The sequence below is a fragment of the Muntiacus reevesi genome, chromosome 1 (genome assembly GCF_963930625.1).
Source record: "Muntiacus reevesi chromosome 1, mMunRee1.1, whole genome shotgun sequence".
Classification (NCBI taxonomy): Eukaryota; Metazoa; Chordata; class Mammalia; order Artiodactyla; family Cervidae; genus Muntiacus; species Muntiacus reevesi.
Window position 1 is genome coordinate 256744451 of NC_089249.1, and position 27769 is coordinate 256772219.

The following is a 27769-nucleotide window of genomic DNA, read 5'->3' on the forward strand; positions in this document are numbered from 1 at the left end:
CACAAGAATAAAATAAAAATGCACCATGTTTTGAATTGATGGGGTCCTTCTTGCATGGATGCGAAGCATGAGCGTTTTGTTTGTTCAACTGCCTTTTAAAATCTTCCATGGTTGTTTCATCAGAGAAAATGTATGTCCTTAATTTTCTGAGCAATTTGAAGCGAAAGAAAGCCTGGCTTGCCAAGATTCTGCCTCAAAGGCATACCTTTGCAGTCCTGTAAAGCCCATGGGGGCATGCTGTTGGTTTTGCTCTCCTCCTCTCTCCCCCATGCGTGCGTGTGTGCTGTGTCACTTCAGTTGTGCCCGACTCTTAGTGACCCCATGGACTGTAGCCCACCAGGCTTCTCTGTCCATGGGATTCTTCAGGCAAGAATACTGGAGTGGGTTGCCATGATCTCCTCCAGGGGATCTTCCCCACTCAGGAATCGAACCCACACCGCCTGCGGCTCCTGCATTATAGACAGATTCTTTACCACTGAGCCACCAGGGAAGCCCTCTCTCTCACACAGTTTTTATTATATGATTTTGTTTTCACAAGAGGGGAAGTGGTGATTTGTACTAAAAAGATTGAGAGTTTAGAGTGAAGTGATGATCACTTTATTCGGAGAATTCATGGGGATGGAGGCTGCAGAGCGGAGAGAAGAGAGGGACCACCGTTTCTTATTCTCACTACTCAGTTTGACAGCCAGCCTTTGAGCCCCTAACCTGTGCCAGGCATGATGCTGGGTGCTGGGGCTGAACTTTGATAACCCACACGGCTACCAAGGAAAGAAGTGTGCACAACAAAAGAAGTATTAGTTTTTGTACAACATCGAGGACTGATTTTCTCTCTCCCCTTGAGTGTTAGCAAACTCCAAGGACAGCACTTTGGGGGCCCCTCATTTGCCTTCCTTCCTGAGGCACAAGTGGCCAATTCTGAGAGCAGTTGAGTTGTGCTTGAAAAATGTCAAGTGCATTTGGAAACTACACATTTTTGCTGATGCCTGGAGTCCCGAGCTGCGCTATTTCCATGGCCAACCACTGGGAAGACCTTCGGCTGGGGCATCACAAATGACTCCTCAGAGCACGCTGAGCAGGCCCCTGAGGGAGATAAGCTGTCTTAAGAGCCAGTTTCGGAAAAATCCAAAGTGCCCGAACCCTTCTTGGCCCTCCCATTGACCATCTGACCAGACCATCACCTGTGGGTCTTTTTGCTTCCTTTTATTTACCTTTATTCTTGCTTCATTTGACTGTGATCTTTGAATGAATCAGAGTCTGCATTTTCTTCAACCTGTTATTTTGAAAACTTTCAGCATTCAGAAAAGTTGTAAGAATGATACAGGTGAGAAAAACCACCTGTATTACAGCAGTAGTTAATTGTAGTTTCAACAATTGCTATCATTTTGTCATATGTCACTTTTAGATCCACAGAGAGAGAGAGATCTTTGTACTGAGTCATTGGAAAATAAGTTGTAGACTTCATCACATTTCACATCTAAAGACATCAAGCATTCAAAACTTGCATTTTAAGGCATATATTTAGTAACCATTTAGTGTGTTCTGGGTGAGGCAGATGTAGTTGAAAGTTGCATCAAGGGTTAGGGTAGAATTTCTTAAGCTTTAAGATACTTTAGAAGCACCTAGGAAGCCTCTTCACCAATGTATTACCAGACCCCAGGCCTAGGTCTGAATGCAGGCCAGGAATTTGCACTTTTCTGACAGAGCCTTCAAGTAATTCTAAAGCAGGTATTTATGGGATATAATCAAAAGATTGCTTCTTTCGATTAATAAAAATGAAAGATTTTTTTTTATTTGCTGAATTTAATCTTCTAAAGATACAAAACACCAGGGTGTAATTGTATTGTGTGAGGAGTCTACCTATCTCTGACAACCCTGGTTTAATAATTTTAAAGACCAGCAACTAGAAAGAAAGGATGTGGTAATTAAATGAGTTTCATCTAGCAGTGATCACTACAGACACTGCAATACCCTTGAGATGCCTGAGAGTTGTATCCTGAAAAAGTTAATACAGTGCCAAAAAGTATAGAGGTTGTTTCTTGTCCATAGCAGGATCTGGTCTTGTCTATATAAATACAAACTCTTGCCTGTATGAACTGTGCATACATATAAATCTGTTTGGAAAATAAGAGTTGACCTGGCAGAAGAAATGTTCATTTCAAAATTCACAATGTTCACAGTATTGTCCCTTTAGCGTTCATGATTTTGACCTTGAGAAGGTTGCAGGACTTTCACCCAACAGAGATTTGTTGGCTTCCCTCTCTGTGCCAGGCTCTGCTCTAGATGTTAGGTTAAGTGATGAACATAAGACAAAATACCTGATTGTTTTGAACTTCATAGAAATTCAGTTCTCATGATGGAGACAACAATAAATAATGCACACATGCATGTACCCTGGAGGAAAAAATGGAGCAATTTTAATAGGAGAGAGTGGCAGAGAAAGGAGTGAGGGGAAACAGAATGTTGACCAACATGAAGAAACAAACTGTGCAGGTATTTCCAGGCAGTGAAAGTGAAAGTGTTATTTGCTTCAATCATTACCCACTCTTTGCGAGACTGTGAACTGTAACTCACGGGTTCATTTGTCCATGGAATTCTCCAGGCACGAATACTGGAATGGGGAGCCATTCCCTTCTCCAGGGGATCCTCCTGACCCAGGAGTCAAACCTGGGTCTCCCACCTTGCAGGCAGATTCTTGATCATCTGAGCCATTTCCAGGCAGAGGGAATAGCAAGTTCAAAGGTCCTGAGGCAGGAATATGTTGGACATGATATGATGAGTATAACTAACTCATGGAGGGGAAGGGGACAAAGTGGTGGGAGATACAGTCAGAAGACAGGTCATCTGGGGAGTTGAAGATTTCCAATTTTTCTCAAAGTATTATTGGAAGCCTTGTCTTTTTATTTAATTACTTTTGTTTTTTAATTTTTACAATGTTTTCCTTTTTCTTTCTTTCCTTCCCCCTCTCTTTCTTTCTGGGAAAAGTGGACAGTGATGATGTAACATAATCTGACTTCCTTTTTAGAAGGAAGTGTGAAAAAATAGCCTGGATTGTCAAGGGGACAGTTGGAGGATCTCATGAAGCAATCCCATATAGAAGAAATAATCATATCCTTCTAGTGTTTCTTATAAATGAATGCATTAAAGACAACTAAAATCAATTCAAACATCTTAATCTTCATCTTGTGATTTCTCTCATATTGCTAAAAACATTCTTCTTTCCAATTTATGGATTCTGTCCACAAATTTGACTGGTGTTGAGGCACTGATGTTTAGATTCTAGAAATGCCAAGAGTAATGTTTAACAGTGTCAAGTGGAAAAGATTTTATGATTGGATTTGTGACAGTCACATTAAACATATTTACATAATATAACAATATATAATATGCATTTTATATACATGCACATATACACATATAAACAAGTGTATAAATAGCTTCTTGAGTGCACAAAGGGGTGGGGTGGTGGAGGTGGGGGGAATGTTGGAATAGGTTTCCCAGGCAGGTGGTTGGACGGTGAGTCAGAGTTGCCTGGGATGGGCAGAAGGGAAAGAACAGGAAGACATTCCAGAGAGCATTACACATCATCCACAAAGGCACAATGTCATAAACAGGTTGGTTAAGGAGCTCTGCATCTTTTTGGTGTGGGTGAAGTGTAGAGTTCATGGGAGCTGACAGTCCAAGGTTGGAGACGAAGATAAAAAGGTTGGGTAGTGGTTGTAACAGTCTGGTCCCATATTGATATCTGGTCCCATATTCCTCTTCTAGGGAATGGAGAATCCACAGGACTTTTTAAGTGGGGTATGGTGAAATTTGTGATTTGGAAAGAAAAGTGGGAGAGGGATAAAGGAGAAGTTTGGTGGGAGACCTTTTCAGAAATAAAATGGATGGGATCTTTAAGCCTTTTTGTAGGAGAAGATGAGAGAAGGAAGGAGGTGGGGATGACAATGATGGGGATAACAGAAGTCAGGAGGAGTGTGACTGGGGAGGGGAAGGAAAAGAGCCAGTGTTTGGTTGTAACTTGCTTGGGAGAGTTAAGGAGTGTGGAGGATGAGACATCCAATACACAATTGAAATGTGGGTCTCAGGGAAGAACTTGAGCTAGAAATGGAGATCTGGGGACTCCAGGCCCATCAATGATGGCTAAAGTCATGGGAGTGGGTGAGGTCCCTGGTGGAGTGAAACCTAGTTGTCCATATGTTTGTAAATACTCATTAATGATGGCTTACAATGTCTGTATATTCCCCTAAGTTTGATTCCCTATTTTTTTACCAGAACTGAAGAATTGTTCAAGAAGTAAACTTGAAATCGTTTTCCCTGGAGTCTTCCCACCATGCTGGCTTTCTGGTGTGCATACGCTCTAGCTTAATTATAGGCCAGTGGACTATTATTTAGTGATTTGGAGAACTCTTCAGGTGTTTGCTCAACATTTGTCAAGATTTAAATTAAAACTCATGTTTCAGGCTCCTTATGTTCCCTGAGGAATTAGGAATAAGTGCTATTTGTCGGGCACTGAGCACTTCCCATGGGACACACCCTCGGTTAAGTGCTCATCCTACGTGACTGTGTGTAATTCCCACAACAACCTGTGTTGTTATTACTCCCATTTTACTGATGAGGAGCTAGAGGCTGTCAAGAACAGCGTAAGGTAACCTACATGAGCCTCTGTGTCCAGGAATGGCATAACCAGGCCTCCAATCCAGATGAATTTTGCTCCAAAAGGCTACCTTTAAACACAATGCCCACTGCCTCCTCTTCCAAAAGGCTCTTTTTATCTGCAGCTTTCAAACAGAGCTCTTGGACAAGGAATGCAAACCTCATTTATAGAATCAAACCTCTTGGCTGTATTCAGATCATCAAACGTTCTTACAGTACAAATAAAGTTTAAGTATCAGTTGTTTATTTTGATGCTAGCCATGCTAAATAATTCACTAATCAGATAGTCATTTTCTGACACGATTGTCAGTCATCTCAACCTCCTTTGGTCTTTGTCAAGGATTAAAATACTTGCAGAGCTTTATCTGGAAGAGACCGTGATATAAATAATTGTAAAGACCACGATCTTGTCTCAGAATCCCACTAGAAAAGCCAGCTAACCACCATATGCAGGGAACATGTGGTGTTGTAGGTTCAGTTAGAGCTTTCAGAGTCTGCAGACTGGAGTTTAAGCCCCAGTGATTCTGCATGCTAACTCTGGGCTTCAGTTTTCTCATTCGTAAAACTAAGGTAATAATAGTATTCACTTTATAGGGTAGTTGTGAGATTTGGTTACAAGTAAAACAATTAGCATTATAACTGACACCTAGTATGTATTCCATAAATACAGCTGCACCTACTGAAAACTTGAAGTGGCAGAAATACCTGTATAACATATTTAAATCAGAATTGAAACTGAGTAAATTCACAAAACAATGAGGAAACTCCATCCATTCATTCAAGTCACCCTTACCTGCTGAACTTGAATTGGGTCCTGGGAACAAAAAGATGAACAAGGTACAAAATTAGCCACAGTCCCCAGCCTCCAGCTGCTCAGACTCTAGGCTACTAAACCCATGCTTTGATATCCACTAGATGTTTTCCAGAAGATGAGTCGTCGTTTTGAACAAGATACGGCCTGGCATCTTTGAAGTCTCATAAATGGCACACAAAAGAGGGAGAAAATCTATTGTGGGAGAATTGATGGTCCCTGAAGTATCCTTAGAATGACAGGCTTCTGACCCCTGAGGAAGGGCTCTGTTAGGGGTCAACAGTACGTTATCGTGTTGTCATGCCATAATTCTAGACAAGGGCACCTTATTCACTTAGCAGGCAAAAACATTTCCAAAGAAAGAACCATGATCTAGCAAAAAAGCTTATGGTTACCAAAGGGGAAAGAGGGGTTGGGGTGTGGAGCGGGGGTAAGTAAGGAGTTTGGGATTAACAGATACACACTACTGTACATAAGATAGATAAATAACAGGGACCTACTGTATTGCACAGGGAACTATATTCAGTATCTTGTAATAACATAAAATGGAAAAGGATCTGAAAAAGAATATATATTTATGTATATGTGTGTGTAGTCACTTTGTTGTATACTTGAAACTAATGCAGCATTTTATATCAACTATATATCAGTTTTTTAAAATGAAAAAAAGAAAGAACCAGGATCACATGATCTAAAGAGGCAGTCTCAGAAGAGAAAGCAAAATGAAGGGAGGAAAACAGCCCAGAAGGAAGACTTAAGACAGTTTAGGGTAAAAGTTAAGAGCACAGTCTTTAGTTTAAGACAGAGCTCACAGTTTAAATCCTTGAACAGTTGCTTAACTTTGCTAAGTCTGATTTCTCAAATCTTAAATGGAAATATTATGATCCTTAGTTTGTAAATAGTTGTGACAATATATTTCAAGTCCTTTTATTTTTTTAATTGACATATAGTTGATTAACAATGTTGTGTTAGTTGCTGCTATACAGCAAAGGGAATCAGTTATATATATACATTATTGTCCATATCCTCCATTCTGGTTTATCACAGGATGTTGAGTATGGTTCCCTGTGCTGTAGAGTAGGACCTTGTTGTTTATCCATCCTATATATGATAGTCTGCACCTGCTAAGCCCTAATTCCAACCCCATCCTTCCCCACCCCCTGGCAACCACAAGATTTTAAGATTTTATTTCCAATTTTATATTCGTGATATGGGAAAAGGTCTTGGTTTACACTCATCATGAATATCTTCTCAGCATTTATTTATTAAGTTTCAAACTTTATTTCCTCAAATTTTATGGCCCTTTTTCTAGTGTTAGCACTTCATTCTGAAGGCAATTAGTTACTCTTTCTCAAACCAAGGGCTTCATTTTTTTAAATTATTAGTAACTATAATTGTAGTTATTTGACTCATTTCTTTCTGCCCTCTCAGAGTTTCCTGATCTGAAGCTGATATCCTCTCTTGAGCTTTGGGTTGCTGGAAGGAAATCTGTAGAACATGTGAATAACTTTATCCTTGATGTTAGTCTGTGTAGCAAAAATTCTGTTTTCCACTTGGTTTTAAAATTTTGATTTTCAGAACATTTCTGTTCATGTCAATGTGTGGCAGAAACCATCACAATATTGTAAACTAATTATCCTCTAATTAAAAAAATTTTTTTTAATTCTTTGTATCTCAGAACTACATGTTTTAGCCTTTGAATGGAAAAAAAGAAAAGAAACTATTTTGTCACCCTTGAATCAGTGTCAACTGATCGGTAGTAGGTCTTTTACCATTCTGGACATGAGCACATAGGTACAGAAAGCCTTTCCTTTATCAGAGGATATGGTTTGTGATACTCATTGCTGTTTTAATTCTGATTGCCTTTATATAGTACTCATGAAAAGATTGTAGAATTTTTTTTTTTAAGTCATGACTATCAAATGTCATGTTCACCCCTCCGCCCATGACAGGGTAGGGTAGAAAATTAGGACTGTGTGTTGTGCTCACTCAGTCATGTCCAAGTCTTTGTGAGCCCGTGGACTGCAGCCCGCCAGGCTCCTCTGTCCATGGAGATTCTCCAGGCAAGAATACTGGAGTGGGTTGCCATGCCCTCCTCCAGAGGATCTTCCCAACCCCAGGGATGGAGCCCAGGTCTCCTGCACTATGGGTAGATTCTTGACCATGGTGCTACTTGGGAAGCTCCAGTTAGGACTATATTCGTGCTGTCAAGCAGAGTTTGGGGGAGGGAAAGCTGCTGGCTGACTGGTCCTCAACAGCCAGGCTGTGGGTCCTGACTCTCTCCTCTTCCCTGACAGGCACTTCCTCTTTAAGACGTCCTCGGGAAGCACGCCCCTGTTTAGCAGCTCCTCCCCGGGATACCCTTTGACCTCAGGAACGGTTTACACCCCGCCACCCCGCCTGCTGCCCCGCAATACGTTCTCCAGGAAGGCTTTCAAGCTGAAGAAGCCCTCCAAGTACTGCAGCTGGAAATGCGCCGCCCTCTCCGCCATCGCTGCCGCCCTCCTCCTGGCCATCCTGCTGGCGTATTTCATAGGTGAGTCCGGGCAGCTGTGACCAGGTGGGGCACGGTCGCCCACTTGTGAACGGAGGGGACCTCTGTGGTCCGTTCCGTCGGCTTCTTGGCTGCTGCAGGATGTAAAAATGAGTGATGGGTGGGAGTGCTTTTTCCCCTCCTGAAATCCATTTCACTTTGATGAGTTTCTCCTTCCTGATGCTAAATGACATTTATCAGAAGTGAAACTAAGCATCCTCACTGTATACTTTCTTGGAGATAAGCTGAAAATTGTGATTGCTGTCAACCCCTCCTTCATTGCTCAAGTAGCCTTCTGGTCTCCTCCATCTTGGATTTTTAACCCAGGTCTGGGCTCGGCAATTCATGCAACGTTGGTTAAACTTCAGCCAGCCAAAAACTGGATAGAAGAGTAGCCATTAGCAGGCCTGGAACATTGTGATTGCAAGGAAAGTCAGAGTGGCTAGCTGATTTTTAGACCTGGGAACAGAAATGGGATTGAGGGACTGAAGCATCCAGCCAGCTCTTCGTAGGGAATCAAGTCTCCCAGACCCAGTGGACCTTGCCAACCTCTTCTCCTTCACCTCTGTTCCTTCATCTCTCATCTCACGCGCTGCTGAACCTGAATCAGATGCACCTCCCACAGCAGCTGTGATTCTGGGTTGAGCTCAGGGTATGAGCTAGGATAGCAGATTGATGAAGTTGCTGGAGTATGTTTCTTCACCCACTGGGGATGTTGCTGTGCATCCATGGGGTATGGCCTCCTAACTGTGGGAAGCAGCAGATGCCAGGGGTTCAGGGACAGGGTGCCCCCTGCATTAGAGCATCCTGAGCTGGGCACAGAGCCTGCTCGCAGCTCCTAGACCCAACTAAGAGCCCCTAGCACTGCTGCTTTGTCAGCTGAGCCTGCCAGCGGCAGATCTCCTGGCCCAGGCAGAGGCCACGGTGACATTTGTTTAAGTTTATTTGAAACACTGGATGGTTCTGGCATGGTTTCAGGGCTGCTCTGTCAGGCCTCCCCAGTTTGGCTGTGCTGTGTTGCAAAGCAAACCTATAAAACACAGGCAAAAAAAGAGACCGGCTCTAAATGAGTTCTCAACACGTTTGCTCAATTCCTTCCCATTTCCAAGAGGGAAAATAAAAAACAACCCTGATCATTCTCGTTTTGCCCTTTCTCCCAATAGAAACCCTCCTCTCTTTCTCACACTTTCTTCATCCTCAGGCAGCCAGCAAGGTGCCTGCCAGAGGATAAGCTGCTCCAGAGCTTCCCAGACCATGGTGCTTGAGCTTGCCTGGAGGCAAAGGAGACACCTGTGCTTCCCCAGAGATCTGGGGCCTTGCACCGAGCAAAGCACAGCAGACCAAAACCTGATGGAAGGGTTTCACTCTCTTTCACGAAATATTGTCGCTGTGCTCATCTTAACATCGAAAACTAAGTTTGTGCAGCCCTTGTTATTTGCATCTCTCAGGAGTGAGTGCCCTCTAGAAGTAAGCACATTGACACTCTGGGGAAAGGCACCCTGTTTATTTGGGGCTTTGCGAAATCCTTTGTACTTTAAACCCCAGCTCTGCATGTGGGCTGAGGTCAGATACCCGGGCACCCCTAATTTAAAGTCATGTCTGCTTCTCACTTACCTCTTGATTAAGGATGGAGTCAGGGATAGCCTGGAGGAGGTCGCTTGGGTGGAATCTTCTCTGTCCTTAACGGTAGCTTTGTGGGCTTCTCCAGGTAACTGTTCAGGGGTGGGGCTTGGTGGAAGCAAATTCAACATGCCTTCAGGATCCTTGCTTGATTTGTCTATGTGTCAGAAATTTCAAAAAGGGTGCATGAGCTCACTTCATGGGCTTCAGTGTTCTGCTGGGCTGGTGGGCACCATGGGGAGCTCAGATATAGACTGTCTGCTTCTGCCAATACAGTCCTCGGTGCAGCTCCTTCTCTTCTCGCAGAGAAATAAATGGCTACTGCCTGATTTATTGAGCTTGATAGTTAAAATATAATGCTTTCTGTAGGGTGATCGTATAAATAGGAAACGGTGTAGCGAGAGTTTAATGTTTTAATCGGGTGTGTAACTTGTAAGTGATGGATTAGGAAACATATTTATCCTTGGTCTGGAGGCTACTGGAAGCTGGACCCAAGCATCTTAGGATGGTTTATTAGTTTATAATCCATCATTTCCTATTATGTATGCTTTAGGTAAGATTATGCTTCGACCCTGGAGTATTGAAGAATAGTTTATGACTCAAAATGAGTGATGGAAGGGGCTGATTCACCCAGCAGTCTTGGTAGAGCCAAGGCTACTCTTGGCCACTCTCCAAAGGTGAGGGCAGGTCTGCAAGCATGGTGAGGCATCTGGATCTGGAGGACGCCTGATTTAGGAACTCAGGGAGCCAGAGGGATATCTGACCTTGACCCCAGTGACCCCTTTCCCTGTGGCCTTGACTAAGTTGTTTTCCTTCTGGGTCTTGGTTTCCTAAGTAAAACCTGGGAGTGATGGTTATTGGCATTCAGAAACTCTAAAGCATGATGAGGATTAATTAATGTGTATAAATCACTTTGAAGACGAAAAGCAACATATTATTAATTACAGAACTGCAGGGGCATAAAGAGTACATTGAAAACGCAGAGCCGAGTGCTGTCAGGAGCAACACATGATTGTACCTACCTAGAAAACAAGCCATCAGGCAGGACAGAAGGACAACATAGAAAGCAAACCCTTCTGTTAAGGAGGGCGATGATTTTAAGACCTGAGCCCGCCCTGGCTCGTGCATGACTCTGTTCCGCTGGAACATGACAGGTCCTGAAATTGACACATCCGCCCCAGGACAGTTACGGACAGGCACTGGATTCAGGCCTGCCAGGAACTCTGACAAATAGGCCAAATTATCTTCCTTGCGTGTTGAAACTTGCATGAAGTCTTTCCAGAAATGAGCAATTTGGAAACGTTCAGCCCCATGACAGTTCTTCCATAGCCTCAGCCTGTGGGCAAGTGTAGATCAGAGTAACACCAGCCCTCGGGCAAAATGGAAGACGTGAGCCTTTACCAACTGTGGTGAGGTCCCCCGGTTCCTGCTCACGCAGCTGGGGTCTTTTCTGTGATACTCTTCCATCAGATTCTTCCAGTGCCAGAATCTCCCAGGGTACAAAACATCCTCAAATAAATTATTCTGAAAAGCTACATGAACCACTCGGGGACCATCTTATGCATCACTCAGCCCTTCGCCCAAATGGTTCCTCGGGAAGACTGGTTTTCGGAGAATTTGGCTGGGAAATGCACGAGAGCTTCCTGCTCAGGAAGTCGTCTGTTATCCTTGGGCTGCTCAAGTACTTTCATTGCCGGCAACAACAGAAATCCCTCTGGATCCCTGAGTTCCTAAAGCATGTAACCAGCATACTGTTTCTCACCTGTTTTATGCCAAGTCTACTAAGTTTCTCTCCTTATAGGGTGCATACAATAACTGGTTAATGCCTTCTGTTTGATTAGAATCGTTTTTCTATTTAAAGCACTTGTATATAATTATTGGCTTCCCTGGCGGCTCAGTAAGTAAAGAGTCTTCCTGCAATGAGGGAGACCCGGGTTCAATACCTGGGTCAGGAGCATCCCCTGGAGAAGGAAATGGCAACCCACTTCAGTATTCTTGCCTGGAGAATCCCATGAACAGAGGAGCCTGGCAGGCTACAGTCCATGGGGTCAAAAGAGTCAGACATGACTTAGTGACTAAACCACCACCATATAATTACTAAATTTGAACCATACCCCAGCCCCCTAATATACACTCTGGCAGAAAACGCAATTGGCTTATTGCGATCCTTTCACAGTTGTTGCTGCCGAAGCCCAGAGGGTCTCAAGTCACATGGCTAGTTAGCTGCAGGACCAGGACCAAGCACTCATTCTCCTGATGCCTTGTCTAGCATCTCTCCCTTGACTGCTCTCTCCTAAACATCATGGTTAGCCACATTTCCCAGATACTGCATGAAGCCTCAGTCATCCTTTTCGTAGCATCAGTTCACCTTACCTAATTCTGTCCTTATTAACAACTGAGAAAAATTGGTTCCCATCCTCCCCAAATCATCTTCTAAAAAAATGGGAAAAAGCCACATCTCCTGCTTAGTCTCCTAACCTGGCCTTATATTTCTGCTTTCCCAAATATCTTCTGTCACAGAGACCACCAAACTTTTTCGATCAAAAGCTAGATAGTAAATATTTTTCATTTTGCAGGTCATGCAGTCTGTTACAACTCCACAACTTTGCCGTTGTAATTCAAAAAGAACCGGAGATAGTGTGTCAACAAATGGCCGTAGCTTTTTTCTAGGCGTCTTTAATTGTAGACACTGAAATTTTTATTTTATGTACTTTTCATTGTGTCATGAAACACTATTCTTTTGATTTTTTTTCACCCATTTAAAATGCAAAACTGTCCCCTACGTCCATGTATTGTTGCCACAGTCTGCCAACCCCTGTCTGATTACATTACTATTCTTTCCCTAAAAATATCTTTTCAGACTATCTCCACCTTTACAAAAACAAAAGAAACAGGCAAAGAAGATACACTTTACAGTGCTCTCAAACTGGCAGGAGTTCACTGTAAATGGTGATTGCCTATAATTCCACTTCATAATGAATGCTTCCATCTTATTTTCTGACCCAAACTAAAAGTGGAAAAAGTAATTCACTTTTCTCCCTAAGATAAAAACTTTCTATAAGATAAAAATTTCCTTCCCAGTAGACTGCTTAAAACACTGCCCCAACTCATGGATGGAGTATAATTGCCTAGGAACTTTGCCACGTACTCACCTGCCCTCAATCTTTAGATTTCTCTGCAAAACTATTGCCTGTTTTTAAAGATGACTCAGCGTCTGACGCCTTCTTTGGTGAGATTTTCCAACAGGTCGTAACAATGCTGGGTCGCTGAATGACATCATTGCTTTCTTGTCCCGGGTTAACATTGTCGAGATCTCATTTCCTTATAAGGCAACAATATTCTTGCAGGGCTACCCCCCATCAAGGAAGAAGGATGCTTGTAATGTATGACTTGGCTGTTTAAATCCCGATAATCCTCGAAATTCAAAGAGAGTCAAACACAACAGTTCAGCATGACGCGGGGCTCAGACCGTCACCCCTGAGTTAAAAACAAGAGTCTTCTGTCAAAAACTCTTCACGTGGCTGGGAGAGGAAGGGGAGTAGAGAGAGAGATAAGAGCATTTATGTCATCCTAAATTAGTTTTCAGCTCTTCAGATCCCTGCCAAACTAAAATACATATATATGTATTAGAAAGTCACCTTGTCTCCTCACTACAGTAATTCCTGCCAAATATGAAATACTGTGTTTTAAGTAAGCTGTTCTCTGCTCTGCCTTCTGCCAGTCTCACTTTGATCTGGGAAGAACGCGGGCCATCAACATGTCAGGATGTTAAAAGTCTGGTAATTTGGGGTGCTTTCAGTTTCTTTTGAAAACAATGAGAGATTATTTTCTATGGAAACTAAAAGCCTACAATGTGTTTAAAGTTGCTACACTTGGAAATTGATGTGTTGAGACTCACGCTGATGAATCCTGCGTTCTCGGCTGCTATTTTGTGTATTCCCATCTCACCGAATAGAGCGGGTTTGGGGGAAAACATAAAGAAAATGACAGAAGATGATGAGAACAGTTAGTTTAACCTGGCTTTCTTCCTGAGGACACGTCCTAGGAGAAATATCAGTCCTCCCTTTTCAAACTCACCACTCTTTGACTATCTAGAGAAATACTATACCTTCCCCTCCCATATGAATTCCAAATTATGTATTTATCTCCCATTATCTGAAGGGCAAAATGCTAATGATGATGTTTGAACAATCCAGCAAATAACATTTCCACCCAACTCCCCGGCCCTAGATCATCAAACCTCACAGTCAACCACACAGAGATAAAGAGAACCGCCCACAAATAAGTCAGGGGACCCAGTTATGTTACGCATCCGATGTTAGTAGCAGACTTTTTATCTAATAGATATGCTAATGTGCTCTTAACTGGATAATAAAGTCCTGTCAGTGCTTCCACACTGGTGCATCTCTGGCAGTGGGGCTGCCATTCCTAATTGTATGCCTGATTTCAAGAGGATCTGTCGACTTACGGAAAGTAAATTAAGTCATTAGCTGGGTCCCCCTCACCTAGCCACCGTGAGGCAACATTTGTATCTCATGTTTGACATTCAGAAAAGGTGAGTTCCTCTGCTGAAGGGAAGGAGGTGTTTTTGCTTTCCTCTCCAAGGTGCCTGTCAGAAATCAAGGTAGTTGGGGGCAGAGGGGAGGGATAAACTAGGAGTTGGGATTAACAGATACACACTACTATAAAATAGGTAATCGACAAAGACCTGCTGAAGACTGCAAGGAACTGTAATCAGTATCTAGTAATAACCTAAATGGAGAGAATCTGAAAAATAGTGTATGTTTGCGTGTATATGTATATGTAGGGGCTTCCCTGATGGCTCAGCAGATAAAAATCCACCTGCAGTGCAAGGAGAGGCAGGAGATCTGGGTTCAGTTCCTGTATCAGGAAGATCCCCTGGGGGAGGACATGGCAACCAATTCCAGTATTCTTGCCTGGAAAATCCCATGGACAGAGGAGCCCAGTGGGCTACTTATCCATGGGGTCACAAAGAGTTAGACATGACTGAAGTGACTGAGTACATGCATGCACGCACACACACACACATAGTATATACATATATAAATTGAATTACTTTGCTTCTGAAGCAAACACAACATTGTAAATCTACTATACTTCAATAGAAAAAAATAACAATAAATGCAAAAATCAAGATAATCAGGCAATACAGGGATTTCTACTATCATGCGTAGACTTGATTGGTGAGAATGAGGAAGAAATTTTGGGTCCTAACGCAATACAGCATCTTAATGCAAAACGAGGAAGTAGGTGACACAGCCCCGTGGACCCCTTGGGTCCATGTTCTTAAGGAGCACAGTAAGGAAACAGGGTGCTGTTATCGTCTGCCAGCCCAGGGCGCTGTGCCTCCACAAGAGGTAGAGTGTTAGGTGGACACGGATGGAGTGTCCACCACTTGTCTGTCCCTTAAGTCACCATTCAGCTCTGTCCTGGACTCTCTGTGTGGCAGTTGTCTCTCTAGCCATCGTCAGTCCAGAAGCAGTTCAGTTCAGCCACTCAGTCGTGTCTGACTCTTTGCAACCCCATGGACTGCAGCACACCAGGCCTCCCTGTTCATGACCAACTCCTGGAGTTTACTCAAACTCATGTCCATTGAGTTGGTAATGCTATCCAACCATCTCATCCTCTGTCGTCCCCTTCTCCTCCCACCTTCAATCTTTCCCAGCATCAGGGTCTTTTCCAATAAGTCAGTTCTTCACATCAGGTGGCCAAAGTATTGGAGTTTCAGCTTCAGCATCAGTCCTTCCAATAAATATTCAGGACTGATTTCCTTGAGGATGGATTGGTTGGATCTCCTTGCTGTCCAAGGGACTCTCAAGAGTCTTCTCCAGCACCACAGTTGAAAATCATCAATTCTTTGGTGCTCAGCTTTCTTTATAGTTCAACTCTCACATCCATACATGACTACTGGAAAAACCATAGCTTTAACTAGACAGACCTTTGTTGGCAAAGTAATGCCTCTGCTTTTTAATATACTGTCTAGGTTGGTCATAGCTTTTCTTCCAAGGAGCAAGTGTCTTTTAATTTCAAGGCTGCAGTCATCATCTGCAGTGATTTTGGAACTCAAAAAAGTAAATTCTGTCACTGTTTCCCCATCTATTTGCCATGATGGGACTGGATGCCATGATCTTAGTTTTCTGAATGTTGAATTTTAAGCCAACTTTTTCACTCTCCTCTTTCACTTTCATCAAGAAGCTCTTTAGTTTTTTTTTCGCTTTCTGCCATAAGGGTGGTCATCTGCATATCTGAGGTTATTGTTATTTCTCCCAGCAATCTTGATTCCAGCTTGTGCTTCTTTCAGCCCAGCATTTCTCCTGATGTACTCTACATATAAGTTAAATAAGCAGGGTGACAGTATACAGCCTTGACGTACTCCTTTTCCTATTTGGAACCAGTCTGTTGTTCCATGTCCGGTTCTAACTGTTGCTTCCTGACTTGCATTCAGATTTCTCAAGGGGGAGGTCAGGTGGTCTGGTATTCCCATCTCCTTCACAATTTTCCACAGTTTTTTGTGATTCACACAGTCAAAGGCTTTGGCATAGTCAATAAAGCAGAAGTAGATGGTTTTCTGGAACTCTCTTGCTTCTTCGATGATCCAGTGGATGTTGGCAATTTGATCTCTAGTTCTCTGCCTTTTCTAAATCCAGCTTGAACATCTGAAAGTTCACAGTTCACGTACTGTTAAAGCCTGGTTTGGAGGATTTTGAGCATTACTTTACTAGCATGTGAGATGAGTGCAATTGTATGGTAGTTTGAGCATTCTTTGGCATTGCCTTTCTTTGGGATAGAAATGAAAACTGACCTTTTCCAGTCCTGTGGCCACTGCTGAGTTTTCCAAATTTACTGGCATATTGAGTGCAGCACTTTCACAGCATCATCTTTTAGGATTTGAAATAGCTCAACTGGAATTCCATCACCTCTACTAGCTTTGTTTTAGTGATGCTTCCTAAGGCCCACTTGACTTCACATTCCAGGATGTCTGGCTCTATGTGAACGATCACACCATCGTGATTATGTGCGTCATGAAGATCCTTTTTTTATAGTTCTTCTGTGTATTCTTGCCACCTCTTCTAGTATCTTCTGCTTCTGTTAGGTCCCTGCCATTTCTGTCCTTTATTGTGCCCATCTTTGGATGCAAAGTTCCCTTGGTATCTCTAATTTTCTTGAAGAGATCTCTAGTCTTTGCCATTCTGTTATTTTCCTCTATTTCTTTGCATTGATCACTGAGGAAGGCTTTCTTATCTCTCCTTGCTATTCTTTGGAACTCTGCATTCAGATGGGAATATCTTTCCTTTCTCCTTTGCCTTTTGCTTCTCTTCTTTTCTCAGCTATTTGTAAGGCCTCCTAGACAACCATTTTACCTTTTTGCATATCTTTTTCTTGGGGATGATCTTGATCCCTGCCTCCTGTATAGTGTCGCAAACCTCCATCCATAGTTCATCAGGCACTCTGTCTATCAGATCTAATCCCTTCAATCTATTTCTCATTTCCACTGTATAATCATAAGGGATTTGATTTAGGTCATATCTGAATGGTCTAGTGATTTTCCCTACTTTCTTCAATTTTAGTCTGAATTTGGCAATAAAGAGTTCACTATCTGAGCCATAGTCAGCTCCTAGTCTTGTTTTTGCTGACTATATAGAGCTTCTCTATCTTTGGCTGCAAAGCATATAATCAGTCTGATTTCAGTATTGACCATCTGGTGACATCCCATGTGTAGAGTCCTCTCTTGTGTTGTTGGAAGAGGTTTGCTATGACCAGTGCGTTTTCTTGGCAAAACTCTATTAGCCTTTGCCCTGCTTCATTCTGTAGTCCATGGCCAATTTTGCCTGTTACTCCAGGTATTTCTTGACTTCCTACTTTTGCATTCCAGTCCCCTATAATGAAAAGGGCATCTTTTTGGAGTGTTATTTCTAGAAGGTCTTATAGGTCTTCATAGAACTGTTCAACTTCAGCTTCTTCAGCATTACTGTTTGGGGCATAGACTTGGATTACTGTGATATTGAATGGTTTGCCTTGGAAACAAACAGAGATCATTCTGTCTCTGTGATAGTTGTCTCTCTAGCCGTCATCAGTCCAGAAGCAGTAGTCAAGCATTATTATCTCTGTCTCTCTCTCTACACACTTTATTTGTCTGGATCACTTAGGATGGCCACTAATCCCACAGATCCCCATTTTCTGAGTCTTTCATTTGTTCATTTATTTGTTTCATGATTTAAGATTCTGTGCGCCACTTTGAATTATTTCATTCTATTCTGTACCTCTAACATGGTTGCAGAGGTTCTCACCCTGCCTTGGTAATTACAAAAGAAACAGTTGATGAGATGGAAGGCACATACATGGGCATTGATGTCAGAGACTAGGGTTCAATTTCTCATGTATATACTCAAAAGCCATGTGACTATGGACTTGATGTTTAATCTCACTGCACCCAAGTTTCCCACCCAAAACAGTAGGGATAACTCCTGCCTTATAAAGAGGCTTTGAGTATTCATTTAATTGATACATGCATGCAACTTTTCTTTGAATCTAATGCATGTATACATTCATATGTGCTCAGGCATGTCCAACTCTTTGCAACCCCATGGACTGCTGCCCATCAGGCTCCTCTGTCCATGGGATTTCCAAGGCAAGAATACTGGAGTGGGCTGCCATTTGCTCCTCCAGATGACCTTCCTAACCCAGGGATCGAACCCACATTTCCAGTGTCTCCTGCATTGCAGGTGAATTCTTTAGCACTGAGCCCACGAGGGAAGCCCCTCAAATTCAATATGTTGTCATATATGAGGTGATATTTCTGTTCATTTCCCCAAGGAGAGAGAAGGTTATCAGTTAAAATATGGCATGTTTACTTAGCATTTATAATTTGTATTTTTAGGAGAAAGTAGACACAGACCACCTGGATTGATATGCGACCATGTGTATAAAGAGATCCAAAGTCACACCAGCAGACCAGTGTGCTGCCTGGTCATCCTCAGTTGTAAGAAAACACCAATTTTGAAAGAGCATCCTGACTTCAGAAATGTGAAAATGTTAAAAAAAAAAAAAAAAAAAGTTGAATCTTAGAACAGGTGAAATATGGTGGTACCTGGTGCACAACCATAAGCTCAACTAAATGCAGTTATTGTGATTATTGTATTCGCTGCCGCACTCCTCGGTAGGTACAGTGAGAGGCCTAAAGCAAGTCCTTGGGTTGTCGTATCTTCAAAACAGTGCCTCGTACCTCATGAGCGATCTGTACACATTTGTTGAGTTGATGAATGCTAATCAGGGTTAGGGCTGAGTTGAGCCAATTGTGGAGGGCATTTCTCAGGTACCCAGAATCCCTGATTTCTAGCTTTATTTGTTCCCCATGTCAAGAGAAGTTGCGGGTTCCCTGATGTAATTGTAATTGCCTCTCTTCCCAAATTGCGTTCCCAAGTTAGAAAGCATTTAGGCAAAGGAGCAGTGAGGTGGGCTGTGTGTGTAAGCACCACACTGAAACCCTCTAGCAGGAACCCGTGATTCCCTGAAATCAAAAGAGCCAGCTGAGTGAAACTGGGAAGTGTTTGTGTCTGGCACACAGCCAGCATTTGGCACTCACATTACAAAAGTGTAGCAGGATTCAGTTGGAGTTCAAGGTGAAGAAGCAAATAATGGCATAAATCTGAAAGTCTGCTGGCTGCTTCTCTGTAAATGAGGATGTGCTAAGAAATGAAAACAATTGCTACAAGGCAGCAAGTAGCGAAAGGAACTATTATATGGTGAATTAGGTCCTGTGTACACAGCCATGCAGAATCTTTCATGCCCTGCAATACCCTGCATAGCTGTATAGCTTCGTATGACAGAAACTGGACCCTCAAAGCGAACTTTTAAAACATTTGTATTTCCCTTGAGGTCACCTTAAACCAGATTTCTTGTGTCCTTCATGGAAAATGCCTTTAGAGAAAATTCTACCTTGGTTGTAAAGAAGAGACCCTCAGAATTTTTGCCTGAGCCCTTTTGTCATCAAATAAATCTTTTATTAAATTGATGTCTCATAAGAAGATCCTCTGCATTAGGAGAGCAAACGGTCCATCAACTATATTAACATATTTAATATTACCTTAAAAAAGAGGATAATGCATTGCACGTTCCACTAATTTCATTTTTTATCTTACTGACTTCTCGCCTTAAATAAATATATAAATATCAGAGTGTTTCAGAAAACAGTCCTCAGCTACATGTTGATAAGAAAAGAGCTTTGCAAAAGAAAAGCTCTCCATTCTTGGAGAGAGAGAGGAATTTATAAGATATATAGTATGTATCATCTTTCAAAGGCTTTTTCTCCTAAAAGTCAGACCTATGAGTGGGAAGGGAGGATGAGCTTTGCTTCCAGTCTTTATGTTTCTTTCATCGTGACTATCTGCACAGCAGTTAGGGAAGGCCCTTCCCTGGGGATGGGTTTTCAGTGGAGTTAGGTCATTTATGGGAAGATTTGTGCGAACATGTTCAGTACTCCCCTTAGGGACTCTGATCTTTGGAAGAAAAAGGCATATTGCCTTGCTTTGGACTTTGCAGTCACGATGCAGTTCTATCAGTCTGCTTACTTACGTTAACACCACAGATACTTTAGGCACGACGTTAATGAAGGTTAGGTTAGGCTCCATCATATCCCACAGGGAAAGGTTAAGTGGCACTGCGTCAGATGCTTTCTCTTCTCCAGGCCATGATAAACAAGAGGACATCTTTCAAGGAGGTTCAGTGTGCCTTTGAATTAGACGCATTTTGGAAATGGACTGTAAGTTTTCATTATGACCTCAGTTGTACAAACACAGATTTCTGGGGTATTAGTTAGAGTACATGTGTTTCATAAGATGATTTGTAGACTTCCTGAATCTCAAGAGAATTGTGGGTAGACATTTTTACCATGAAAAAAGCTATTGTAACTTTATATATTAATTTTATGTTATTAATTTTATATTAATTTAAAATGTATTAAATATATTACATTAATTTTATGTGTTTTTGTTCGGGAAGAAATGTTATTTAGGTGAGCTACTGTCCAGTCACATTGTATGCTGGAATCTGCTGACCAGCTTTGGAATCTAGGACATTTTTACTTGAAATGTTTTCCTAGGCCTAGAGTCTAATGAACAACCCCATAAAACAGTACATTTAATAGAAAGCTTAGCACCTGGGTAAGTTATATTTTGCACTGACGACTTACGCATGATGTTAATCAGACCCATACAATAGTGATAGAGGCATCTGATTTTCATTTTTCTCAGTTCCAACCGAGAACCAAAGCTTTTATCCTGAAAAACTTTGTTTACTGCCTTGGTATGAATCAGTGATCAGCCATTCATTTTTTCCACTAGAAATGTGAAGTATTCTTAACCATTTTACAATAAGAAATTGAGGAGATTTGTGTCTGTTTTTACCCAATTTGGTTTTGCCCAATGTAGGCATTATCTCCTCCTGAATTTACTTGAACAACTATCAAACTTCCAAATAAAAAAGCTTACACTTTGTAAGACCATACCAGTGATGAGTGAAGAGCCAAAGAAGGAAGAATAAATACTGAAAAGAACAAGATGAAATTAAGACGAGAAATAAGAACAAGGCTTAAGCAGCTGTGAATAGAATAATTAAAAATGCTACCTAGCAATGGAAACTACAAAATGCCATGTATCAAGCAGGATAAAACATGGCACAATTAGAAGACACAAGTATGGTGGGGGGAAAAAAATGACACCCAGCATACCAAATTACGTGTAATCTTCCGCACAATTTCTTGAACCGATACATCCAGGCAAGGTAATGAAATGAAGAGCTATCCTGGAGAATTGCTTGGAGGTGCTATTTTACCACCTCATCTTACATCATTAAACTTTTGGTTCCCTCATGAGCTACTTAGATAAATAACAGTAGACAGCTCGACATTTATCCAAATAAACCAGAAAGCTACCATGATAAAGGAAATTGAATTTATAGACACGGCAGGCTCTTGCCTAATAGATGAGAGTAATGTGTTCAATGATGAGCATCAATCTATATTTCAGATACAGTGTACAAAGTTGTTGGGGGGTGGGTGCTCTCAAAATACCTCCTCCTCCAAATTCATTTCTCACTAAGGTTAGTTTATTTTCCGTTGTGTCTAATTGATATCCATGTAATTCCACTACCATCTCTGCTACTGCAAGTGATGTGAGAGATGGAAAGAATGACCATGGGTGTTGGTTCCCAGGAGAGCACTGAAAGCTGGGGATCAGGAATCACTTTTGTCTTCAGTGTTGTCTTTGGAATGACCCTTGCAGCCAGAGGGTGAGGATGTTTGTTTTTAATTATGTGAAGGCATTCTCCAAGTCTTCAATCTTGCTCAAAAATCGACGGGAGGAGAATTGTTTTATGTCACATCTTTTCTCTGCCTTATTTTGTATAATGATGTAAAAAATAAAAAGTCCAGTAAATACTATTTGAGTTAACCCTACAATTTTAGCAACCAATCCAATTCAGTGGATTTATAAACTTCTAGCATTTAGATGACCTAGTTGGTAAAGAATCTGCCTGCAATGCAGGAGACCCAGGTTGGGAAGATCCCCTGGAGAAGGGAATGATTACCCATTCCAGGATTCTTGCCTGGGAAATCCCTGGGCAGAGGAGCCTGGTGGGCTGCAGCCCATAGGGTCACGAGAGTTGGACACGACTGAGCGCCCATACCACCAGCATTTTGTAAAGTTCCCTAATTCCTCATCAGACAGGTCTCGGTCTAGGACAGGACATGGCTATGCCCCGGCCAGTAGTCACTTACTGTTTACCCAAGTCCTGTCTGTTGGTGTGGGGACAGGGCGTGGGGCAGTGAAGGAGGAGGGAGAGGAGGTCAGCCCTTGAGTTGGCATGTGTGTAAATGTGTCACACACCACCACTCCTGCAGACCGCGTCCTGAATATTCTGGTCAGAAACACTTTTTATCATGTGCATATTTTAATAAAATATTTTGGCATGTAAATTCAGTCTGACTTTAAGGAAACCAGCTTCCAATCCTGCTTCTAAAGATTTGCTCTTTCATAATGTCTGCCTTTATTTGCACAGATATGGACGTCTCTGTTTCTCTCCCTTCCTCTCCTCTATACATTTCACCTTCAAGTATACTTGGGGCGCATCCAGATTTAGCTTTCTCTGTCAAGTTTAATTTTTTTTAAAGAAATATGCATGCATTACTGTTAATTTTTTTAAAAGGTACTAGCCTGCTGATCTGTGGCTTTTCCTCAACTCTTGTCTCCCCCACCCCTACCCCAACCCCCACCTTGGTTCTTTAGGTGTAGGTCATGGGGGTGAAAGTGCTCCCTAGAGGCTCATGGCTCTGACTTCTTCTGGGAGCACATATCTCTATTTCTTTTGTAGAGATAGGGATGCTAATTGCATGGTATTTTATTCTTCTCGTCAAAACTGACAGGAGTGAAGCCTTCTGGAAAGGTCAGCTGACCCAGCAGTGCTATCCTATCCTTATCGCAGAAAAATACCAATGGATTATTTTAATGTCAGAGGCAGATTGGAGAGCAGACCCGAAATACCCGTGACTAAATTTATCTCAAAGGAAGAAAAAGAATTGTCTGTCATGTTTGTATGACTAAGGGATTTATTAAGCGGGCTATGTACCCCACCCAGGGAGAATGCTGTCAAAACATGAAGAAGAAGAAAGCAGAGATCACAGAAAAGCCAAGCCTGAACTCTTCTCCTAATTGCATGTCTGAACACCCTTGCTAATTTTGCCCACTCCCTTTGTGATTCTTCACCACACACTACTGCTGCCTCACCCCTAACTAAAAAACTTTACTGTGCTTATGTTTCCCACCACATCAAATTTGGAACCGACACGTACACACTGCTTTATTTAAAATGGAGAACCAACAAGGTCTTGCTGTATAGAACAGGGAACTGAGCTCAATGTCACGTGGCAGCTTGGAGAGGAGGGGAGTTTGGGGGAGAAGGGACTCATGTATATGTATCACTGAGTCCCATCACTCTTCACCTGAAATTATCACAGCCTTGTTAATTAGCTATGAAAAGGGAAAGTTTTAGTCGCTTAGTGGTGTCTGACTCTTTGCAACCCCATGGACTGTAGCTCCCCAGGCTCCTCTGTCCATGGGATTCTCCAGGCAAGAATACTGGAGTGGGTTGCCATTCCTTCTCCAGAGGATCTTCCTAACCCAGAGATCGAACTGGAGTCTCCTGCATTGCAGGTGGATTCTTTACTGTCTGCGCCACCAGGGCATACTCCAATATAAAGTTTGAAACAAACAAACAAAACCGAAACAGCAAAACCAAAACCTAGCTAATTGAGAAGATACCCAGAATGGACTCTTGGCTTGTTGTCACATCCTTCAAAACTCATTTACCAGGTTAGATATAGCACAGGGACTTTCCTCTAAGGGCTAGCTGATCCAGACTCTCTCTCTGTCGAAATGTAAAGACAGACTCCAGATTGGGAAAGTAACTAGGTGTGAATTGCAGAGAAATGTGTTGTGTAAACAGTGTTCAATTGTGGCTGATTTTCTTTCACATGAAAAAGTGGGGTGCAGACCCTAATGGCAAAGAATGTGAAAAAAAAATGATAGAGGAAGAAAAACACATAAATGCCGCAAGAAAAAGCAAACATGCACCAGAGAGAAAATATATGCGGTGGCATCCCTTTGAGTGACTGTAGTGTATATGGTGTATATATTTTTTCCTGGGAAGATAAAGACGGCAGGAGGCCAGATGAATAGCTAGAGAGAATTATCGTTTCCTCTGGCTTCTGTTGAACAAGAAAGAACCACGTATTCACCACTAGCCTAGTGAATAAGCTCAAGCCTCATGGTCAGTTCAGAAAATCCTCTACCTTAGATTAAGCTGGTCTTTATTTTTTCACTGGATGATGAGGCTGCAGTTTTAGCCCATCTGTTCCCACCTCCGTCCCCAGCATCCTCAGAGACTGCATCCATTTATCTTCGAAAGCCAAAGAAAAGAGCATGATGTGAGAGGGAGAAGTAAAGCCGGTGGCCTGGAGAAGATTACTCTAATGCTGAGTGAGGAGACTGGAAATCTCTCCCCTAGAACCCTGTGATCTGGTGGAGTCCTGAGGTCCCAGCGCACAGGGGTGACCCCTGTGTCTTGGCTGAAGATGTTCCACGTATGCGTAAAGATTCTCTGCGTAGAAAAGAATTTCAGGGGGAAGGGTGGGCTTTAATGTGTTTGAAAGCACATGAAGAATAACTCTGACATGCTTTCACCATAGCCTTGGAATCCCAAAATAAATAAGAGAAAAATTGTGATTTAAAATATAATTCCAAATACTAACTGGGCCCCGCTGTCTCGATGAGTAATAAGCTTCAATAAATGTGTGACAGGCACAAGGCTCTTCGGTATGAAGAGTAGTGAGGCCTCAGAAATAGAAATAGGTTTTTCATTACCTGAGGGATTAGGTTCAGCCTGGCTCTAGAGGCTGTTCCCGGGGCCACAGCTGCATCTTTGGCCCGCGGTCGTATTAACTGGTAATAGTAAAACAGGCACGCGTGGCCCAAAACAGCGATTTGTTTTAGGGAGGGGAGAAAGGTCGCTTTCTCCCGCTTAAGCCAGGATTACCATTGTTTATGACACATTTTTCCTTTAACTTCTCTCCCTTGGTGCTAATGAGCTACGGTTTGAGTCAGGTCCCACCTGAGGGTGTGGGGTGGGTGGTGCTGCCGAAATCTACAAGGAAGCCAGCCATGGAGACATCAGCATGGTTGGGTATGGTAGATTGCTACCATTTAATTTTTTACCCATAGCAGGTTCACCAACACACACACACGTGTGTATTTCTTTTTCTTTTTTTTTTTTAATTTTTATTGGAGTACAGTTGCTTTACAGTGTTATGTTAGTTTCTACTGTACAGAAAAATGAATCAGCCACACATGTACATACATGTATCCCTTTTGGACTTCCTTCCCTTTCAGGTCACCACAGACCATTAAGAGTTCCCTGTTTTATAAGCTGCTGTCTATGGGGTCGCAGAGTCGGACACGACTGAAGCGACTTAGCAGCAGCAGCAGCTGTTTTATATTGTAGGTTCTCACTAGTTATCTATTTTACGCATAGAATCAATAGTGTGTATGTGTGCATCCCAATCTCCCAATTCCTCCCCCTACTCCCCTTCCCCCTTGGTCGCTATCCATTCTTTTGAAGGTCATTATTCAGTCGCTCGGTTGTGTCCGACTCTTTGTGACCCCATGGACTGCAGCACTCCAGGCTTCCCTCTCCTGCACCATCTCCCAGAGCTTGTTCAGACTCATGTCTCTTGAGTTGGTGATGCCATCCAACCATCTGAAGGTCGTACAAAGTTTTACTGTTTCATGGCAAACTCAGTTCTTCATTTGAGTTTTCCTGGTACAGGAACTCGGAAATTCAGCAGACTCACTCCAGGCCTCTCTTCTGCTCAGGACTGAGATGTGTGGTCAAGAAACTGATTTGAGCCCATCCTGTCTCGTGGTGGGGGCAGAGGGGGAGAATCTTCAATGATGAGTTTCAAGAAAGGTTTTGGGACTAGCTTGTAGAAGGGTACCCATGGTGAGAAGAGTAGATTATCATTTGGGGATAGGTTTTCTTTTTCCTGCATTATCAACACAGGATTCCCTGCCTCTGTTCCTTCTTGACCCAGATAATAACTCATTGAAACTTTATACATCCAGGTCATTGTTCACCTGGATTAGGAAACCTGATTGGTAGTTATAATAATTCCTCAGTTCAGGGTCAGCTGACATTAGAGCAGTCCAGTGCAAAAACACTTTGAATTTGGTTTAGGCAACTGGGTTCCAGGCTGAACCCTTGCTAACAGTGTTTTGGGGAAGGTGAATTCCCCAAAGAATTCAAGAAGGTGAGCACATCCTTGATTTCAGTGATGAGGAGTGTTTGATAATAGTTACAGTAATGGTGGCACCTTTTTTTAATAGTCTATGGGAAATTAAGCCAGTTAAGGACTTCCCTGGTGGCTCAGATGGTAAAGCGTCTGTCTACAATGTAGGAGGCCTGGGTTCTATTCCTGGGTTGGGAAGATTCCCTGGAGAAGGAAATGGCAACCCACTCCAGTACTCTTGCCTAGAAAATCCCATGGACGGAGGAGCCTGTTGCAAGCTACTGTCCAAGGGGTCACAAAGAGTCGGACACGACTGAGCGACTTCACTTTCACTTTCATGGGAAATTTAAAGTAGATTTTATTATTATTATTGTTATTGCTCTCTGTGAATTCTCTCAAGAGAAAACACAGAGATGCTGAATTGCATGGTAGGGATTAGGCTATTGTGATATAGAGAAGAGGGGGCAACACCCCAAGCACTAGAGAAGTTGAAGGTGACTAACTGGAGAAAGTTCCAGGCTGACCCAGTCCTGGGAGGATGGTGAGAAAATGACCCGGAAGCGACTGAGAAGTGCTCAAGGCAGAGAAACTCCCAGCAGGGAAGGTGAGGGGCAGGAATGCAGAGGGTGAATGAGGGTAGTGAGCAGCTCGGCCAGTGAGTGGAAGGATTTGATGGAAGAGCTGTGAAAAATAGTAGGTGAGATGCAGCAGGAAGAATTGATGGATGGCCTAGAAATCTGGCAGGAGGTTTAATTTGATTAATTTGGCAACAGGGAGGTGCTTAAAGTTCATAAGCGGGAGTATAATACAATAAAATTACGACATGATAGCATGTCAGTTACCTAGTAGATGCCCCATAAATATTTATTTGCTAATTGATTGAAGATTCAGATAGATTGGGAAGTAAAACAGGAGACAGGGAGGCTGATCCAGAGGCTCAGGCGGTAACGAGTGAGGGCATGAGTTGGTTAAAGCCCAGATCAAAAGGGGAGCCGTGGAAATAGAGAAAACAGGGGATCTGTGAGCAATGCCTTCCAGAGAAGAGAAGACAGATTGGTGATAGAATTTGTAGTGTGTGGACTGTGGAGGTGAAGACAGAAATATCTAGTATGCTCCTCAGGTTTCTGACTTGGAGTCCTGGAGGAATGTTGTCAAGAATGGGGGAGCTGAAAAACTTGAAAAGGAATCCACCATTTTTGAAATCACCACTCACTTTTCTAAAAGCATGGCTGGCCAAAATATTTTCTTTATGGGTGTGTAATTCTACCAGGGCTGGCGCAAGGCCATTCTTTTTTAA

General features: G+C 42.5%; 1 protein-coding gene across 1 annotated transcript in view; it reads left to right on the top strand.

Moving 5' to 3' along the window:
• The window catches only part of TENM2 (teneurin transmembrane protein 2), a 1359342-nt gene that overhangs the window by 1058266 nt on the left and 273307 nt on the right, over window positions 1-27769 (top strand). Inside the window, exon 9 of the mRNA XM_065919048.1 lies at window positions 7762-8000. Within this exon, the coding sequence (XP_065775120.1) occupies window positions 7762-8000 (239 nt within the window). The remainder of the gene's footprint in view (window positions 1-7761; window positions 8001-27769) is intronic.